Source organism: Artibeus jamaicensis, unplaced genomic scaffold (genome assembly GCF_021234435.1).
Source record: "Artibeus jamaicensis isolate MK-2021 breed Jamaican fruit bat unplaced genomic scaffold, CSHL_Jam_final scaffold_286, whole genome shotgun sequence".
Classification (NCBI taxonomy): Eukaryota; Metazoa; Chordata; class Mammalia; order Chiroptera; family Phyllostomidae; genus Artibeus; species Artibeus jamaicensis.
The window spans coordinates 1,548,856-1,563,902 of record NW_026522034.1 but is presented as its reverse complement, the minus strand read 5'-3'; the positions used below and the strand labels follow the sequence as shown (position 1 = coordinate 1,563,902).

The window sequence follows — 15,047 nt, the reverse complement described above, 5'->3', positions numbered from 1 at the left end:
TCTCAAAAGAGACCTTACAGGCAAGAAGGGGCTGGAAAGAGGTATTCCAAGTCATGAAATCCAAAGACCTACAAACAAGATTGCTCTATCCAGCAAAACTTTCATTTAGAATGGAAGGACAGATAAGGTGCTTCTCAGATAAGATCAAATTCAAGGAGTTCATCATCACCAAGCCCTTATTATATGAAATGTTAAAGGGACTTATCTAAGAAAAAGAAGTTAAAAAAACATGAACAGTGAAAGGACAACAAACTTACAGTTATTAACAACCACACCTAAAACAAAAGCAAACTAAAAGGACAGCTAGATCAGGAGTGGAAACATAGAAATGAAGATCTCAAGGAGGGTTAGCAACAGGGAAGTGGGAGGAGGAGAAGGGGGGAGAAGGTACAGAAAATAAGTAGCATAGACAGTAGATAGAAAATAGATGGGGGGGGGCAAGAATAGCATGGGAAATATAGAATCTAAAGGACTTGAGACACATGATCATAAACTAAAGGGGGGGTAATGGTGGGGATGAGGGGTAGGGTGGAGGGGAATGAAAGGGGGAATAGAACAACTGTAACAGCATAATCAATAAAAGAATTTTAAAAATTTTCTAAAAAAAAGGGAATCTTGACATTGTTTAATATATATATATCAGGCAGTTATTTTACCAGCAGATAAGGGGTTTATTCAGAAACACTAAAAAAAAAAATGCAGTTTAGGACAAGCAAGCTGTAGGAAAAGTCATAGGCAAGCTCCACAAGTAAAAGAGAGGAACGCTATTTTACAGGGAAAAAGCAGTTGGGAGGGGTCATTTCAAATGAAAGTGCAGTGCAGAAAATCCTCAGTTCAGATTGACCATGGCTTCTCTCTGGCTGAGTTGCCGGGGTGTCAGTTTCTCCTGGGAGTACATGGTACATCTATATGTTGGGGCCTGTGACCATCTTTCCTGTAATTGACCCTGGGTTGGTGCTGTGGGTGGACAGCACCCCCACTGACCCCCAACTCCACTGTAGTGAGGTTTCCTTTTTTGCAATTTCACAGCAATAATTACAGTTAGTTGGCACATTTCCAGTCCATGGAAATCAAGTTATATTTATGTGCTGCAAATGAGGTAAGACCCAGAGACACACTTTCCATTTTCTCCCGGGAAAGCCAGTAGCAGCGAAACACACCCTGCTCTCTGGACCCCTGTCCTCAAATTTGATGTTATTTTTACCCAAAATCATGGTAGGGTTGTTTTTTTTTTTTCAGTGTTTTTAACTGCATTCAGTTTCGTTTGGTTTTAGCTTTTCTTCCTATTTCTGAAATGTTTTTATACTTGAGTTACTTAAACATACCTATTACACATAATGCCACTTCCTTGAGATGTGAAATTCTTCCAGTGTGTTTTGCAGTATACTTATTATGTCATTTGTTGTGTTTAAATATTTGAGCCCTCTGGGACGTATTGTGTGTATGAATTGCGTGGTCCGAATTTACTGACTTCAGTTTCCACGGAATGCAATGCAGTCCTGACCGCGTCCTCACTCCTTATGCAGCTCTAGGTTTGAAAAGGGGAGGGGGGGGCAGGGGCCTAGGTGTAGGTTGGGGATCCCGACCACAATCTGGTGGAACAAAGACACTTTGTCAGGCAGCAGGAGGGCCACGTTCACCCTCAGGTCCAGCCCTGGCTCAGGATTCCCAGCTCCTGCGGGGTGGGCTTCTCACCAGATGCAAGAAAACTGGCCACAGCAACCGCCAATCCGCAGTCTTAGCTGCAACACCCAGAGTAGCCAATCCTGGCGGGGCAGGGCGGGTCTTCCTGCTGGCCAGTCAGCAACCCAGGGGCTCAGCCCCCTCAGCCACACCCTTTCAGCTTGTTCTGACCGCCCATTGGCGGGCAGGCCAGTGGGATCGCAGCACTGATTGGCGGTTTGCTCCCACACAGCTCTCTGGGCTGGAACCTCGAAAGCCTGGAGCCCTCACACCTCCCCAGGGCCGGAAGCCCTGGAGCTCGGAGAGGACACACCTCTGAAGTGGGCACCACTGAGACTCAGTCAGGGGCCCCCGGAGACTGAGCGGTAAGCGGGGAGCCTTGCCATGTGGAACCCTTAGCCCGAGTCCTTCCAAGTCCAGCCTAAGAGACCATAGGTGCCCTCATCCTGAGGGGCCCCAAAACCCTTCAGCATCGAGGGGCCCACGTGCGCTAACCCGGAGTACCCCACATCTCCTAACCCCCCAACACTTAGACCCCCATACAGCTTGAAAAACCCCAGTTCCCCTCAGCTCGGGGCACCCTACCTGCAAGTCGCCCAGAAAGACCAAATCTCCCCAAACTCACAGACGCTAAATGCTGTCGTCCTGGAAACTAACTGAGTGGTGGGGACCCTGAAGCCCCTCGAAGAGACGCCCCAAATCTCCTCAGCCGCAGGGGTCTGACCCTCTCTGCCAGGCATTCTGAGTGTTCTCAGCCTGGAAGACGCAGGCCGGTGTCCCGGGGGACCCCAAGCCTCTCAGCCTGAGAGAGGGCAGTCTGCTGGAGACTGCGCCTGAGTCTCGTGTAGGCTTCTCCAGAAGCCCGGGTGCACCTCCGAGGTTTTCCCCGGGAAAAGCGCGTTTCCTGTGCCACCACAGGCCCTCCCGGAGGATGGGCGCCTTCAGACTCCTGGGTGGCGAGCAGAGGGAAGGGCGGGAACCAGGGCGCCCTGAGCGGGTGGGTAGGTCTGCTGGTATCTGGGCCTGCTGCATCCAGCCCCTCCTCCTGCAGGGCCCCTGTGTCCCCCTCTCCCAGCGCCCCGCCAGCCTGGAGAAAGGCATTCGGCCCTCTCATCTTCTTCTTCTTCCTCAGGCACCTTGGGCTTGGGGCTAGGACACCATGAACCCCAACAGGGACCCGCAGGACAGTCCTGAGGTCGAATCGGGGAGAATGGGATGGGCGCCTCAGGTGAGCTGAAGGGCGGGCAGGGAACCTGGGGACAGAAGTCCTCAGATTCCCGGCCCTGGATGTGGGGTGTGCAGAGCAGTGATGGGAGAGACCGGATTATGTGGGGCAGGGCCGGGGCAAGAAAGTGGGAGAAGGACAGAGTGTGAGGAGACCCTCAGTGCGCCCCAGAGGAGTAGCCGCTTGGGGACCCGAGACTAGGCCAAGGCACAGGCTCAGTGCTTGCAGCACAAGGACCACCGAGGCCCCAGCCTGCTCCCTGCACCCAGGGGCAGTGGAAGCCCTCTGTGCTTGTTCTCACTGGCATCACTGAGTTACTGATGTTTCACTATCCTTTCCAGGCCCAAGAAGTTTTGAAAGACACTTCCCTCTACTTCTCCAGGGAGGAGTGGGTGAAAGTGGGAGACTGGGAGAAAGGCGGGTACTGGAATGTGAAGAGGAACTCTGATGCGCTCACCAGCCTAGGTATCAAGGGTGCAGGCACTGGGCAGAAGGAATCTGGTGGTGACCTGACAGGCTGCCAGGCTGCCTTGGTGTCAGGGGGCTCCATCTGCCTACACCTCCCTCCTGCATGGACAGGGATGGGGGAGTTGGCTCCTTCACATCAGTGCATCAGAGCAGGACTGGCACTGATGATGCAGTGCTCACAGCAACCCCTTGTAGACTCTCCTGTCCCTTTGGACCCCTCCACAGTGGCTTCCTGGAGCTTGTTCCTCCTCCAAACTCTTTGCTTTCAGGACAAAGGTTTTGTCTCTTTCCAGGTCTCAGGGCCCCCCAAGCAGCTTTCCTGTGTCACCACAGCAGGCAGGCCACTGAGCTCCAGGAGGAGGACCCTGAGAACTCGGATGAAGAATGGGCTCCAAGGCAGCCAGGTGAGGAGCAGGAGGAACCAGAGCTGCCCTCCTGACTCGGACCTGGTTAGGTCAGGTTGCATGCATCTCAGGAGTTAACCAGGGAACAGGGTTTGCTTGTCCAGCAAACATGCAGAATGCAGAACAGTGTGTGGTACAGTGAGGGGCTATTCCTGTAAACTTTCAAGCATGCAACATAATCATATATATTTATAGATACATTAATAAACAGTAAATGTATAAGAACATACAGGTGAATAAGAAATAACTAATTCAGAAGAGTTGTCATCACAAGAGAGGGAGGCAGGTCTGGCTGGTGAGGAGTGTCCCCACACTTGACTGCCCAATGCCCTGCACAGAGATAGATGGGAACAGTATTAACCATGGTGATTACAGGAGCTGCAGGGATGGCCAGGGCCAGGAGTGGTTGATCACTGTATCATTACCTGATGTTGGCCACAATGTCATCCTATGTAGTATTGTGAGTGTTTGGTTGGAAGGGTCAGTCCACTTTCTTGGGTATGTGGTTGAAACACAGCTGAAGTCAAGATGTGAACTTGACTGGAATTCTGTTTCTGTGGTCAACAGACTGTGGATGCTGTCCATGGTCTAATGATTAAGGAAGGGTGTGGATGGCCAGTATGTGCACAGTGGAGAGGATACCAGAGAAAGGAGGCGAGGTGGTCATGGTGCCCTTAACCAGACAAAGCCTGTTGGAATGAAGAAAACAGAATGTTGAAGACATGGAGTTTCTGTGCAGTTACTTTTATTACATTTTTGTCAGGAGAGGCCAATTGTTTTTTTCATAATTGTAATAGATGCTTTATGAACATAGGATGAACCGTAGATGACACGTCTTTTTTTAATCATTCTAATGAAATAAATTAGTTGATGGCCCCAATGAAAGCCTAGGCTTTAATGATACCCTAGAAAACATTTTCCAATCATCCTGGGATTGTTCTTGGACTACTCTTATTCACAATTCCGTGTCCTTAATAAGAATCTCCAGATTTTGGAAACATTTACCAGTGAAAACACTGATTTCTCATCATCTTTCAGTGAAACCTTCCTGGGTGGCCTGCAGAAGGGCACAGAGTAAACACCAGAAGGTGAGTATTTCCTCACGGATAGAAATGCAGGTAAAAGTTGGAAAATGCAGAAAGTATCCTAGGAACTGCCACCTTCCTTTCCTGATCTCTTCAACACATTGTTCAACATTATCATCCTTTTTTAAAGATTTAACTTACTGATATTCTTAGAGAGTGGGGAATGGAGGGAGAAAGAAAGGAAGAGAAACATGAATAGGTTACCTCTCACACAATCCAGGCTTGTGCCCTGACCAGGAACTGGTGACCTTTCAGTCTGCAGGCCAGCACTCAATCCACTGAGCCACACCAGCCAGGGCTCATCACCATGTTAATAGTTAACAACTACAGCAACAATAGTAACTACCATTTGTTTCATTCTCACAGCGTTTCAGACTTTAAGATTCTATGTGAATCAATTCATTTATACATTTCAACTACCTGACGAGGAAAGTACTGTAACCGTCACCATTTACAATGAGGAAAGTGACCTTTCAGAGATATAGAAATATTTGACTATATGTCTAAGATCACAGTATCAGTGGTTGTGCAATCTAATCCATATTTCTTCTCTAAAACACTTACCAACTCATTAAAACATGCATAGTTTTTCCCTGGCCAGCGTAACTCCATTGGGTGTCATCCTGCAAAGCAAAAGATGGCCTATTTGATTCCTGGTCAGGGCACATGCCTGGGTTGTGGGCCCGGTCCCTGATTGGGGTATTTGTGAAAAGTGACTGATCAATGTTTCTCTCCCTCTCTTTTTCCCTCCCTTGCCCTCTCTCAAAAAAATAACCAAAATCTTTTTTTTTCAATTAAAAAAGAAAACCTTCATAGTTTTCTAAACTTTACATTGTCTTATACATGTCATTACAGTCATCTGACTGACATTTTTAACCAAACTTCTCTGCTGTGTGAAATGAGAGATGCACTAAGACCTTCTGAATAAGGAAAGCTTACAATGTGTAGGCAGTTGGTACAGTGGATGACCACTTGTGTAGAAGAATGTAAAATGGCCAGGATCAGAGCCACCCACTGTAATCAAAGAAAGCGTCTCCCACTCCTGAGGAGCTCCAGGTTTCATGATTGAGGAACAATAAATGATAAAATGACTTAAGGCCTTCACATAGGTTACACACTATTCAACAGAAACTCATCTGTCCGAAACTGATTTCAAATAGGTGAACTAACAGCTTGAACTCTAATGAGGCCACTGTCATCTTGTTTAGAATCATTTGTTCAGCCTGCCTACCTCTGTGTTGTGAACTCTTTGAGGGCCTGGTCCATACCTAAAACTTCTCAGAGGTCTCAGGCCCAGATCAGGGCTCCAGAGGGCCCCTGAATGTTTGCTGAATGAATGATTTCACAATTGCAGTTACAAATTAAACTAGATGCTAATCAGTGAATGCTGAGGGTAATCTTTCTGGGATCGAAATGTGGACATAGCTGAGGGGTAAATTGATAGCAGCATATTCATGCTGTATTATGTAATTCAGAGTACTTTGTTGAACATCATTTAATTGCATGTTCACTATAACATAAGAAATTGGCATGTTATATATCAGGACACTGAAGACGACTAGCTACTGGTACAGCCTTATTCAAACAGTTGGAGGGAACCAGCTAATCTAAGTACAAATCTTCTTTCTAAGGCATTACAAATTTTATCACCATTTAATTGTCTAGATATGTTTCTGCCAACTACTTTTTAATTCTCTTCCCAGTTTCCTTCACTCTCAATATTATACAGACAGTTGAAAGAAAAGAGCCATAAGGCATGGCTTCTAATCTTGGATTCATTACCCACATTTGCCTTATCGCCTCTAATATTCATACTTTCTAGATATTTCAAAGGGTTGAAGTATTAAAGACAGGCATGTAAAATATATGATAAGCCTTAAAAAACTAAATACATGTTATCTTTTAATATATGACTCTTATATTGAAGGCAACATCCAGGGTGCCATTAAGCAATGAAGACAGTTTGAAGGAATTGTCAGGAACAGCGAATTCAATGACTGCAAGTGACTCAGAGAATGGCCAGAAACCAGTGTCCCCTCCTGGAGAAGCGTGTGCCTTTGGAAAGCACACTAGACAAAAATCAAGTAAGAAAAGAATTTGGAAACTTAGGTTCCTCTAAGTCCTATAGAATGGCTGATAAGTATGACTTAGGTCTGTGGGGTAGACTTTGGATGGGCCTGGATTTAAGTGTTACCTGAGACTTAAGGTAACACTGGAGCTTTGGGCAAATCCTATAAATTCTCTGAGCTCCTGCATGGTAATGGGTGAAGTGAACATAAGGAAACATCACTCATTATTGTTTGAAAACATTACATTGAATTTAAAACAGGTGACACATGCAAGTTGTCCAAGAAATCCATCTGTGATAATAGCAACCACACTTTATTGGTATTGTGTGCCCAGGCCTTTACTCAATGTCTAACACATAATGTGCACTCCATAAATATCTTATGAATGATTAAAGGTTGGCAAGTTAAACCTGGTAATGGGAAAAGCTAGAAACTAAAATTGAATCAGTCATCTGTAGTTAGTGTGGAGTCTTAGTCTTCTGAACCAATAGTTAATGGAGTAAAATACCAGAGTATGCAAAACAACAGGTAATAATTTGATGGGAGGAGATGGTGTTATCTGACAAAATGGGAACTAATACTCTAGACCCTACCAACCTCACTCACCTGGCCTTCTCCAACTCAGAACTCAGGAGAAAGGAGATGGACATGAAGATGTATAGCCTACGAGAAAGAAAGGACTGTGTGTACCAGGAGGTCGAGCCCCAGGATGATGACTACCTTTGTAAGTGATCCTCCCTAAGAAGTGTATTATGATACAATAATTTCATGTAGTCCTTTGGTCCCCAAATCATTCCCTTCCTCTTGTGGAATAGAGTACAGGATTGAGTCTCAGTGATGTGAGTGCCGGACTCCCTCTGAAGCTCTTTGTGTCCAGGAACATGTGCTAAACCTTCCCTAACCCCTGTTGGTCTTGCCTGCAGATTGTGAGAAGTGTCAGAACTTCTTCATCAACAGCTGTGTGGTGCATGGACCCCCTACATTTGTAAAGGACAGTGCAGTGGACACTGGGCATCCCTACCGCTCAGCCCTCACTCTGCCCCCTGGATTGAGAATTGGGCCATCGGGCATCCCTGAGGCTGGGCTTGGAGTGTGGAATGAGGCAGCTGATTTGCCTGTGGGTCTGTACTTTGGCCCTTATGAAGGACACATCACAGAAGATGAAGAGGCAGCCAAGAGCAGATACTCCTGGCTGGTGAGAACTATTTACCTCTTCCACTGTCCTCTGGCTTCCCACATTCCTTCTGAGGCTGGGAGGAACCTCACCTCCTACATGCTAGCCATGGAGGGGACAAGGTGGTTAGCTCTGTGTACTGACTGGACTTCACATGAACACAGGGCTCCTGTTTAAGGCTCAGAAGGAAAGTGGGAGCAAAGTGTTGCAGACACAAAAGAGTGGCTCCTCCCTTGTGGGACTCCTGCTCTGATTGGACAGGTAGACTCAGATGTGTAGATGATGAGTAAGAAGAATATCATGTGGTCTGAACTGGCAGTTGAATCCCCAAGCAGGCTGAAAGAGCTTTAATGACAGTAGGGTAAAATAGTTCTTCTGACTGTTACCTCCCCACACAAAAAATAAAAGGTCTTTAACTTCTTTTCTGAAACACAGATTACCAAAGGGAGAAACTGCTATGAGTATGTGGATGGAAAGGACAGATCCTGGGCCAACTGGATGAGGTGAGGTCAACAGGTCTCTGGGTGCCAGAGGGGACACTCATCCCCCACAAGCCCTTATATCTTTCCCTCTCATCATGGTCTCCCTCAATTCCTTTTTTCTCTCTTTTTCTCCATACAGTGTTCTTTCATTTCAGGGGACATTTAGGAAGAAAATATTGCATGTGTCCTCAAAATATAAAGCTCTGTGCTAGACACAATGTGGACACTGGAAAGGACCTTGAAGAGCCTAGATTCACCAGGGACACTGGGTTACACTTTAATTTATCAAGCGAACATTAATTAAGCAGTTACTATATTCCAGTTTAGGTGAAGGAATACATTACGTAAACAGATCACACAACCCATGTCCTTATGAAGGACTTCTTGCAGACACACATAATACAATTGCTTTTAAAAACATTTAAGTATAATTTCCAAGAAGTGCAAAGTGTCAAGATAGCAGAAACCAAGGGTGGCCTAAGCCTGTGCAGCAGCAAATCATCCCAGCCCCACTTTAAACTAGAGCTCGGCTCTGAGGCCTACAGAGGAATGGGCCCTTTTCCTGAGAGGGGCTTTCTTTTTATCAGGGGCAGCAGAATGTGAATCAACTACTACTGTTCTGTTTAATTTTATTAAGACAAAAAGACCTTCAATTTTCTTTTTTAAATGTTTTATTTATTTAGTTTTATTGAGAGGGGACAGGAAGGAGAGAGAGTGGGAGAGAAACATCAATGTGTGGTTACCTCTCATGTTTTCCTCCACTGGAGACCTGGCCCACAACCCAGGCATGTGCCCCGACCGGGGATCAAACCGGCAACCCTTTGTTTCACAGACCCATGCTCAATCCTCTGAGCCACACCAGCCAGGGCAGACCTCCAATTTTCTATGGTAACCTTGGGTAGGCAAGTGAATGGTACCCTAAATAAAGTGTATGGGGGTTGGAGAAAAGCCTTTCAAGAGAAAACAGATGTGGGCTGAGTACTGGATAATTAGCTAATTTAGAAGCAGAGGCCTAGATGAAGCACCAGGTTCTGTGGTGTGAAAGAACTTGATTTAGAGCTTGGAGAAGTTAGAAATCACTGGATATTACGGTCAGTCAGGGTGAAGGTTAAGTGTAGAACTGGGTTTTAGAAAATGGTATTAGGCAGGATGAACACTGCCAGCAGGACTTGGGGGTAGGAATTCACATGACATGTGGATAGATGCTCAGACACTGAACAGAAGGTTCCCCAAGACCATTCAGGGCCGTGGGCAACACTAGAGCCTGAGAGCCTTAAGAATCAGTGAGGGGCTGGACATGATGTAATAGGTACTGGGAGCTCATTACTGGTTTTCTTTCCTTTCATCTGCCTCAATCCCAGGTATGTGAACTGTGCCCGGGATGATGAAGAGCAGAACCTGGTGGCCTTTCAATACCACAGGCAGATTTTCTACCGAACGTGCCGTGTCATCAGGCCAGGCTGTGAGCTGCTGGTCTGGTGTGGGGACGAGTATGGCCAGGAGCTGGGCAGCAAGTGGGGCAGCAAGTGGAAGAGAGAACTCATAGCCAGAAGAGGTAGGCACCACTGTTCTTCAAAAACAAGAATTCTCCATAGAAATATTCATGACCCAACTCTTAAGTAGAGTAAAATCCCCTCTAAAGTCAGTAGAGTTTCACCTGATATGCTTCAGAAATTCACAATTCATTCATATGCCTTTGACTCTTAGGCAAATTTTTATATTTTTTATTTTTAAAATATTTCATGAACAAAATACACAACCACATATAGTGCTGAAAGACTGAGAGGCACGAAAAAAAAGTTTTGAAGCACTAACCATTTCTCTCCCCAAGGCAGTTTTTCTGGCACTTTTATAGTTGTTTCTTCTTCATTTTTCTCCATACTTCTAAATAAAGCATTTTAAGGATTTTTTCCTGGCTGGTGTGGCTCAGAGGATTGAGTGCCAGCCTGTGAACCAAAGGGTTGCCAGTTCGATTCCCAGTTGCAGCACATGCCTGGGTTTCGGGCCTGGTTTCCAGTATGAGGCGTGTAAGAGGCAACCACATATTGATTTTTCTCTCCCTCCCCCTGCCTCCCTTCTCCCTTTCCTGAAAATAAATAAACACATAAATCTTTTTAAAATAAGATTTTGTTTATTTTTACAGAGCGTGGAAAGGAGGGAGAAAGAAAAATCAATGTGCAAGGGAAACATTAACCAGTTTTCTATGGCACACCCCCAACTGGCCCCAAAACCTGGCATGTGTCCTGACTGGAATCAAACTTGTAACCTTTCAGTTTTCAGACAACACCCAACCCACCAAGCCACACCATTCAGACAGGGCACATTTGTTCATAATTTCAGTAAAGTGTCATGAGAGATTCTACTCTGAGGCACAGCATCCTGGGACCTAGAAATACAGATTAATGTGAGGATCAGAATCACTGCTCTTGAGTAGCTGATGGGTGAAGAAGGGAAACTCAGGCACAGGTGCTTGTGTGTGCAAAACACTACATAGTGGTTAGTGCTTTGGAGAAAACTAATCCAGGACAAGGGCCTAGGGATCAGTGTGAGGGGAGGTGCACTGTGGCAGGTAGTCCGGGAAGGGCTCCTCGGAAAATAACATTTACAAAAATACCTGCGGGCAGAGGATTCCAGGCAGAGGGAACCGCTACTGCAGGGAAGAAAAGTGATGCAGCGTTGACTTGGCTGAGGGTCACTCGGGTCTCCTCTCAGCATAGAGGGTGAGAAGGGAGATGCAGTGCCGATGATCTGAGTTGAGACACTGGGGAATTTCATGAGTGAAAGTGCAGTCGTCAGCTGTGTTCTCTGTTCTAAGTATGCTTTGTTAATTTTTAGAAAATAGCCCTGGCTGGTGTGGCTCAGTGAATTGAGCACGGGCCTGCGAACCAGAGGATTGTGGTTCGATTCCCAGTCAGGGCGCCTTCCTGGGTAGTGGGCTAGTTCCCAGCAAGGAACCCACGAGACCAATCCATACATTGATATTTCTGTCCGTTTCTCCTTTCCTTCTCTGAAGATAAATAAATAAAATCTTAAAAAAAAAGAAAAGAAACTCCAGTGGGGAATGCCCTCATATGCTTCTCCAGGTGAGACAGCATGGTGGATTGGCCAGAGGAACAGGAATCAGGCCTGTAAGAAAAGTGTTTGAAATATTTTGAAACAGGTCTTAGTGTATTGATAATGGACTAACACTTAATGAGATGAGCATAAATATTTGGTGTGAGGCTTGCAGAAGGACATTTTATTTTGCTATTTTGAACACCTGAGAGAAGCAATTCCTAGTTGGGGCCTGTGGGTTTCCTCTTTGACATGACTTCGAAGATACCTGTAGATAGGAAAGGTCACTGCAGTTCCATCCACACAGGGAGTGAAACAGCCTCTCATGCTCCTCACAAGTCCCTGGTCTGGGCAATGTTAGAAAAGACTCCTGATGTGGGCTTTCTGGATTTCTGAAGAAGGTGCACTGCATAAAAATAAAAGGGAAATAGACAGAGAGTGGCCACTGTGGGAGACAGAGGTTGTGTTATCACCACAGTAAGAAGGATTCCTGGGCAGGAATGCCTGCGGCCCAGGCATTCTCATCAACATCTGTCCTGACCAAACCTTTCTCTTTCAGCAGAACAAAAGCCAGAGGTGCACCCATGTCCCTCCTGCTCTCTGGCCTTCTCCAGTCAGAAATTCCTCAGCCATCACGTGAAACTCAGTCATCCCTCTCAGATTCTCCTGGGAACATCTGCAAGAAGACCCCTCCAAGCAGAGGAACCCTGTCCAGAGGATCAGAGTCAGCAGCAGCAACATACTAGTACACAGAGCTGGAATGATAAAGCTGGAGGTCAAGAGGTCAAAGAAAGTTCCAAACCTTTGCTTAAAAGGATCAGTCAGAGGAGAATCTCAAAACCCTTTTTCCAACTTTCCAGAGAAGAAATGAGCTCTAGTGAGCATGAAACAATGACGGAGGAAGAGCCCCACAGAGGCCAGAAAGAAAATCCAGAGGACACAGGCAAGTTATTTGTGGAAGTAGGAATGTCAAGAATTGTAACAATTGAGCATGGAGGGTGTTGGCAGGGCTTCAGTGATGGGTCCCATCTCATCACACACCAGGGGACACACTCAGGGGAGAAGCCCTATGTTTGCAGTGAGTGCGGGAAAGGCTTTACAAAGAAGTCAGTTCTCATCACTCACCAGAGGACACACTCTGATGAGAAGCCCTATGTTTGCAGAGAGTGTGGGCGAGGTTTTCTCTGGAAGTCACATCTCATTGCACATCAAAGGACACATTCTGGGGAGAAGCCCTATGTTTGCAGAGAGTGTGGGAAAGGCTTTACCTGGAAGTCAGTTCTCATTGCACACCAGAGAATACACTCTGGGGAGAAGCCCTATGATTGCAGGGACTGTGGGCGAAGGTTTACATGGAAGACAGCTCTCATCAAACACCAGAGGACACATACTGGAGAGAAGCCCTATGTTTGTCGGGAGTGTGGGAACGGCTTTACACAGTTGTCACATCTCATCGCACACGAGAGGACACATTCTGGGGAGAAGCCCTATGTTTGCAGGGAGTGCGGGAGAGGCTTTGCCTGGAAGTCAGTTCTCATCACACACCAGAGAACACACTCTGGGGAGAAGGCCTATGTTTGCAGGGAATGTGGGAAAGGCTTTACACAGTTATCATACCTTATAACACACCAGTGGACACACTCAGGGGAGAAGCCCTATGTTTGCGGGGAATGCGGGCGAGGCTTTACACGGAAGTCATACCTCATCATACACCAGAGAATACACTCTGGGGTGAAGCCTTATATTTGCAGGGAGTGTGGCCACAGCTTTACACGGAAGTCACATCTGGTTGTACACCAGAGGACACACTCTGGGGAAAAGCCCTATGTTTGCAGGGAGTGTGGACGAGGCTTTACGCAAAAGTCAGTTCTCATTGTACACCAAAGGACACATTCTGGGGAGAAGCCCTATGTTTGCAGGGAGTGTGGGCGAGGCTTTACACGGAAGCCATATCTCATTGTTCACCAAAGGACACACTCTGGGGAGAAGCCCTATGTTTGCAGGGAATGTGGGCGAGGCTTTACCTGGAAGTCTGTTCTCATCACACACCAGAGGATACACTCAGGGGAGAAGCCCTATGTGTGCAGGGAGTGTGGGCGAGGCTTTACGCAGAAGTCATATCTCATGAAACACCAGAGGACACACTCAGGGGAGAAGCCCTATGTTTGTACGGAGTGTGGGAAAGGTTTTAAAGATAAGTCAGATCTCATTAGACACCATAGGACACACTCAGGGGAGAAGCCCTATGTTTGCAGAGAGTGCGGGCGAGGCTTTACACGGAAGTCATATCTCATAAGACATCAGAAAGCACACCCGGGAGAAGCTGTATGTTTGCCGGTGAAGTAAGGGAGTCATTACCATTAAGTCACATAGGAGTAGCCACAGGAAGTCTACAGTCCCTTACTCTTCCCAGGATTGTAAATAGAAAAGTAACTGTTTAAACCAACCCTCCAGCTTCATGACGAGATGAAATGGACAAACAATTCCATAGTGATATGGGGACGTCAGCAACAAACTCATTCATGGTTTTTTGACCTATTCTAAAATTTTTATCTCCATACATATCCCTCAATTTCCCTATCACTGAAAGCAGGAAGTTCCTGAAGGGCCACAAAGAACATAAACACTAACTCCTACATATATGTAAACCTGGAGTCAGTGCTTTGTTTACTGACCAGAGAGAGGAATTGGAGACACTTCTGGGGGAAGGGAATTCCCCAGACTCCTGGGAAGGGGACCTTTTCTCCTAATCAGCTCCCTACCCCTCCTTTCTTGGCTTCTCTTGGCTCTTCTTCTAGTTTCCTACAACCTCTGGAGCTTCAGAGGTTAAGAGCAGGGAGCAATGTGTGCTGGTGGACAGACATTAGCCTGGCTCAGTCTGGGCACCTCATTCCTTGCTGCCTTTTCAGGGTCAGCATTTCCTGGTGCACAGCATACAGGTTCCACATCAGTCCATAGTGGGTGTGAGTCTCAGCCTGCCTCTTACTCTGCACAATGGAAATGGGAACTCTAGCCTTTTGGTTTGACATTCAAATTTGAGTGAGCACAGACAGACTCTGGCAAGAGGATTGCTGAGATCACAAGTCCTGCTGAACAGTCTTCAGTGCCCATGTCTTCCTGGTCTTTAGTGCTGCACAAAGGAAGATAAGGACAGGGTAGGGGTCTGTACCCAAATTCAGAATTTGAGTGGACCCCACTGCTTTCCCCACATAGACTCAGCTGCCCTCAGAAGGAAGCATGAGATTGGGGATGTGCCTCCCTCCAGGTCACCACCCTCCCACTAACCCTGTGCATCCTCAGAGTCTCCTCAGCACAGGCAGGTGGTACTGAGAGTGACATGTGAAACAATACCCTCAACCTCCCCTTGCTGAGAACTGACACTGAAAACAGCATCTGCCTGCAC

General features: G+C 46.6%; 1 protein-coding gene across 4 annotated transcripts in view; it reads left to right on the top strand.

Annotated features, from left to right (window-relative positions):
• The window catches only part of LOC119054044 (histone-lysine N-methyltransferase PRDM9-like), a 36,457-nt gene extending 21,811 nt beyond the window's left edge, over positions 1-14,646 (top strand). The window contains exons 1-11 of one of the 4 annotated variants that reach the window (XM_053656797.1): positions 1,926-2,048; positions 2,816-2,911; positions 3,250-3,373; positions 3,670-3,780; positions 4,819-4,868; positions 6,793-6,949; positions 7,560-7,658; positions 7,858-8,129; positions 8,544-8,611; positions 9,952-10,145; positions 12,207-14,646. In XM_053656797.1, coding sequence (XP_053512772.1) covers positions 2,843-2,911; positions 3,250-3,373; positions 3,670-3,780; positions 4,819-4,868; positions 6,793-6,949; positions 7,560-7,658; positions 7,858-8,129; positions 8,544-8,611; positions 9,952-10,145; positions 12,207-13,990 — 2,928 coding nt within the window. In that variant the 5' untranslated portion in view covers positions 1,926-2,048; positions 2,816-2,842 and the 3' untranslated portion in view covers positions 13,991-14,646. Of the gene's footprint in view, positions 1-1,925; positions 2,049-2,815; positions 2,912-3,249; positions 3,374-3,669; positions 3,781-4,818; positions 4,869-6,792; positions 6,950-7,559; positions 7,659-7,857; positions 8,130-8,543; positions 8,612-9,951; positions 10,146-12,203 lie in introns of those variants that run through there. The other 3 variants (XM_053656794.1, XM_053656796.1, XM_053656795.1) reach the window with 3 other exon arrangements.
• The last annotated feature ends 401 nt before the right edge of the window (positions 14,647-15,047 follow it).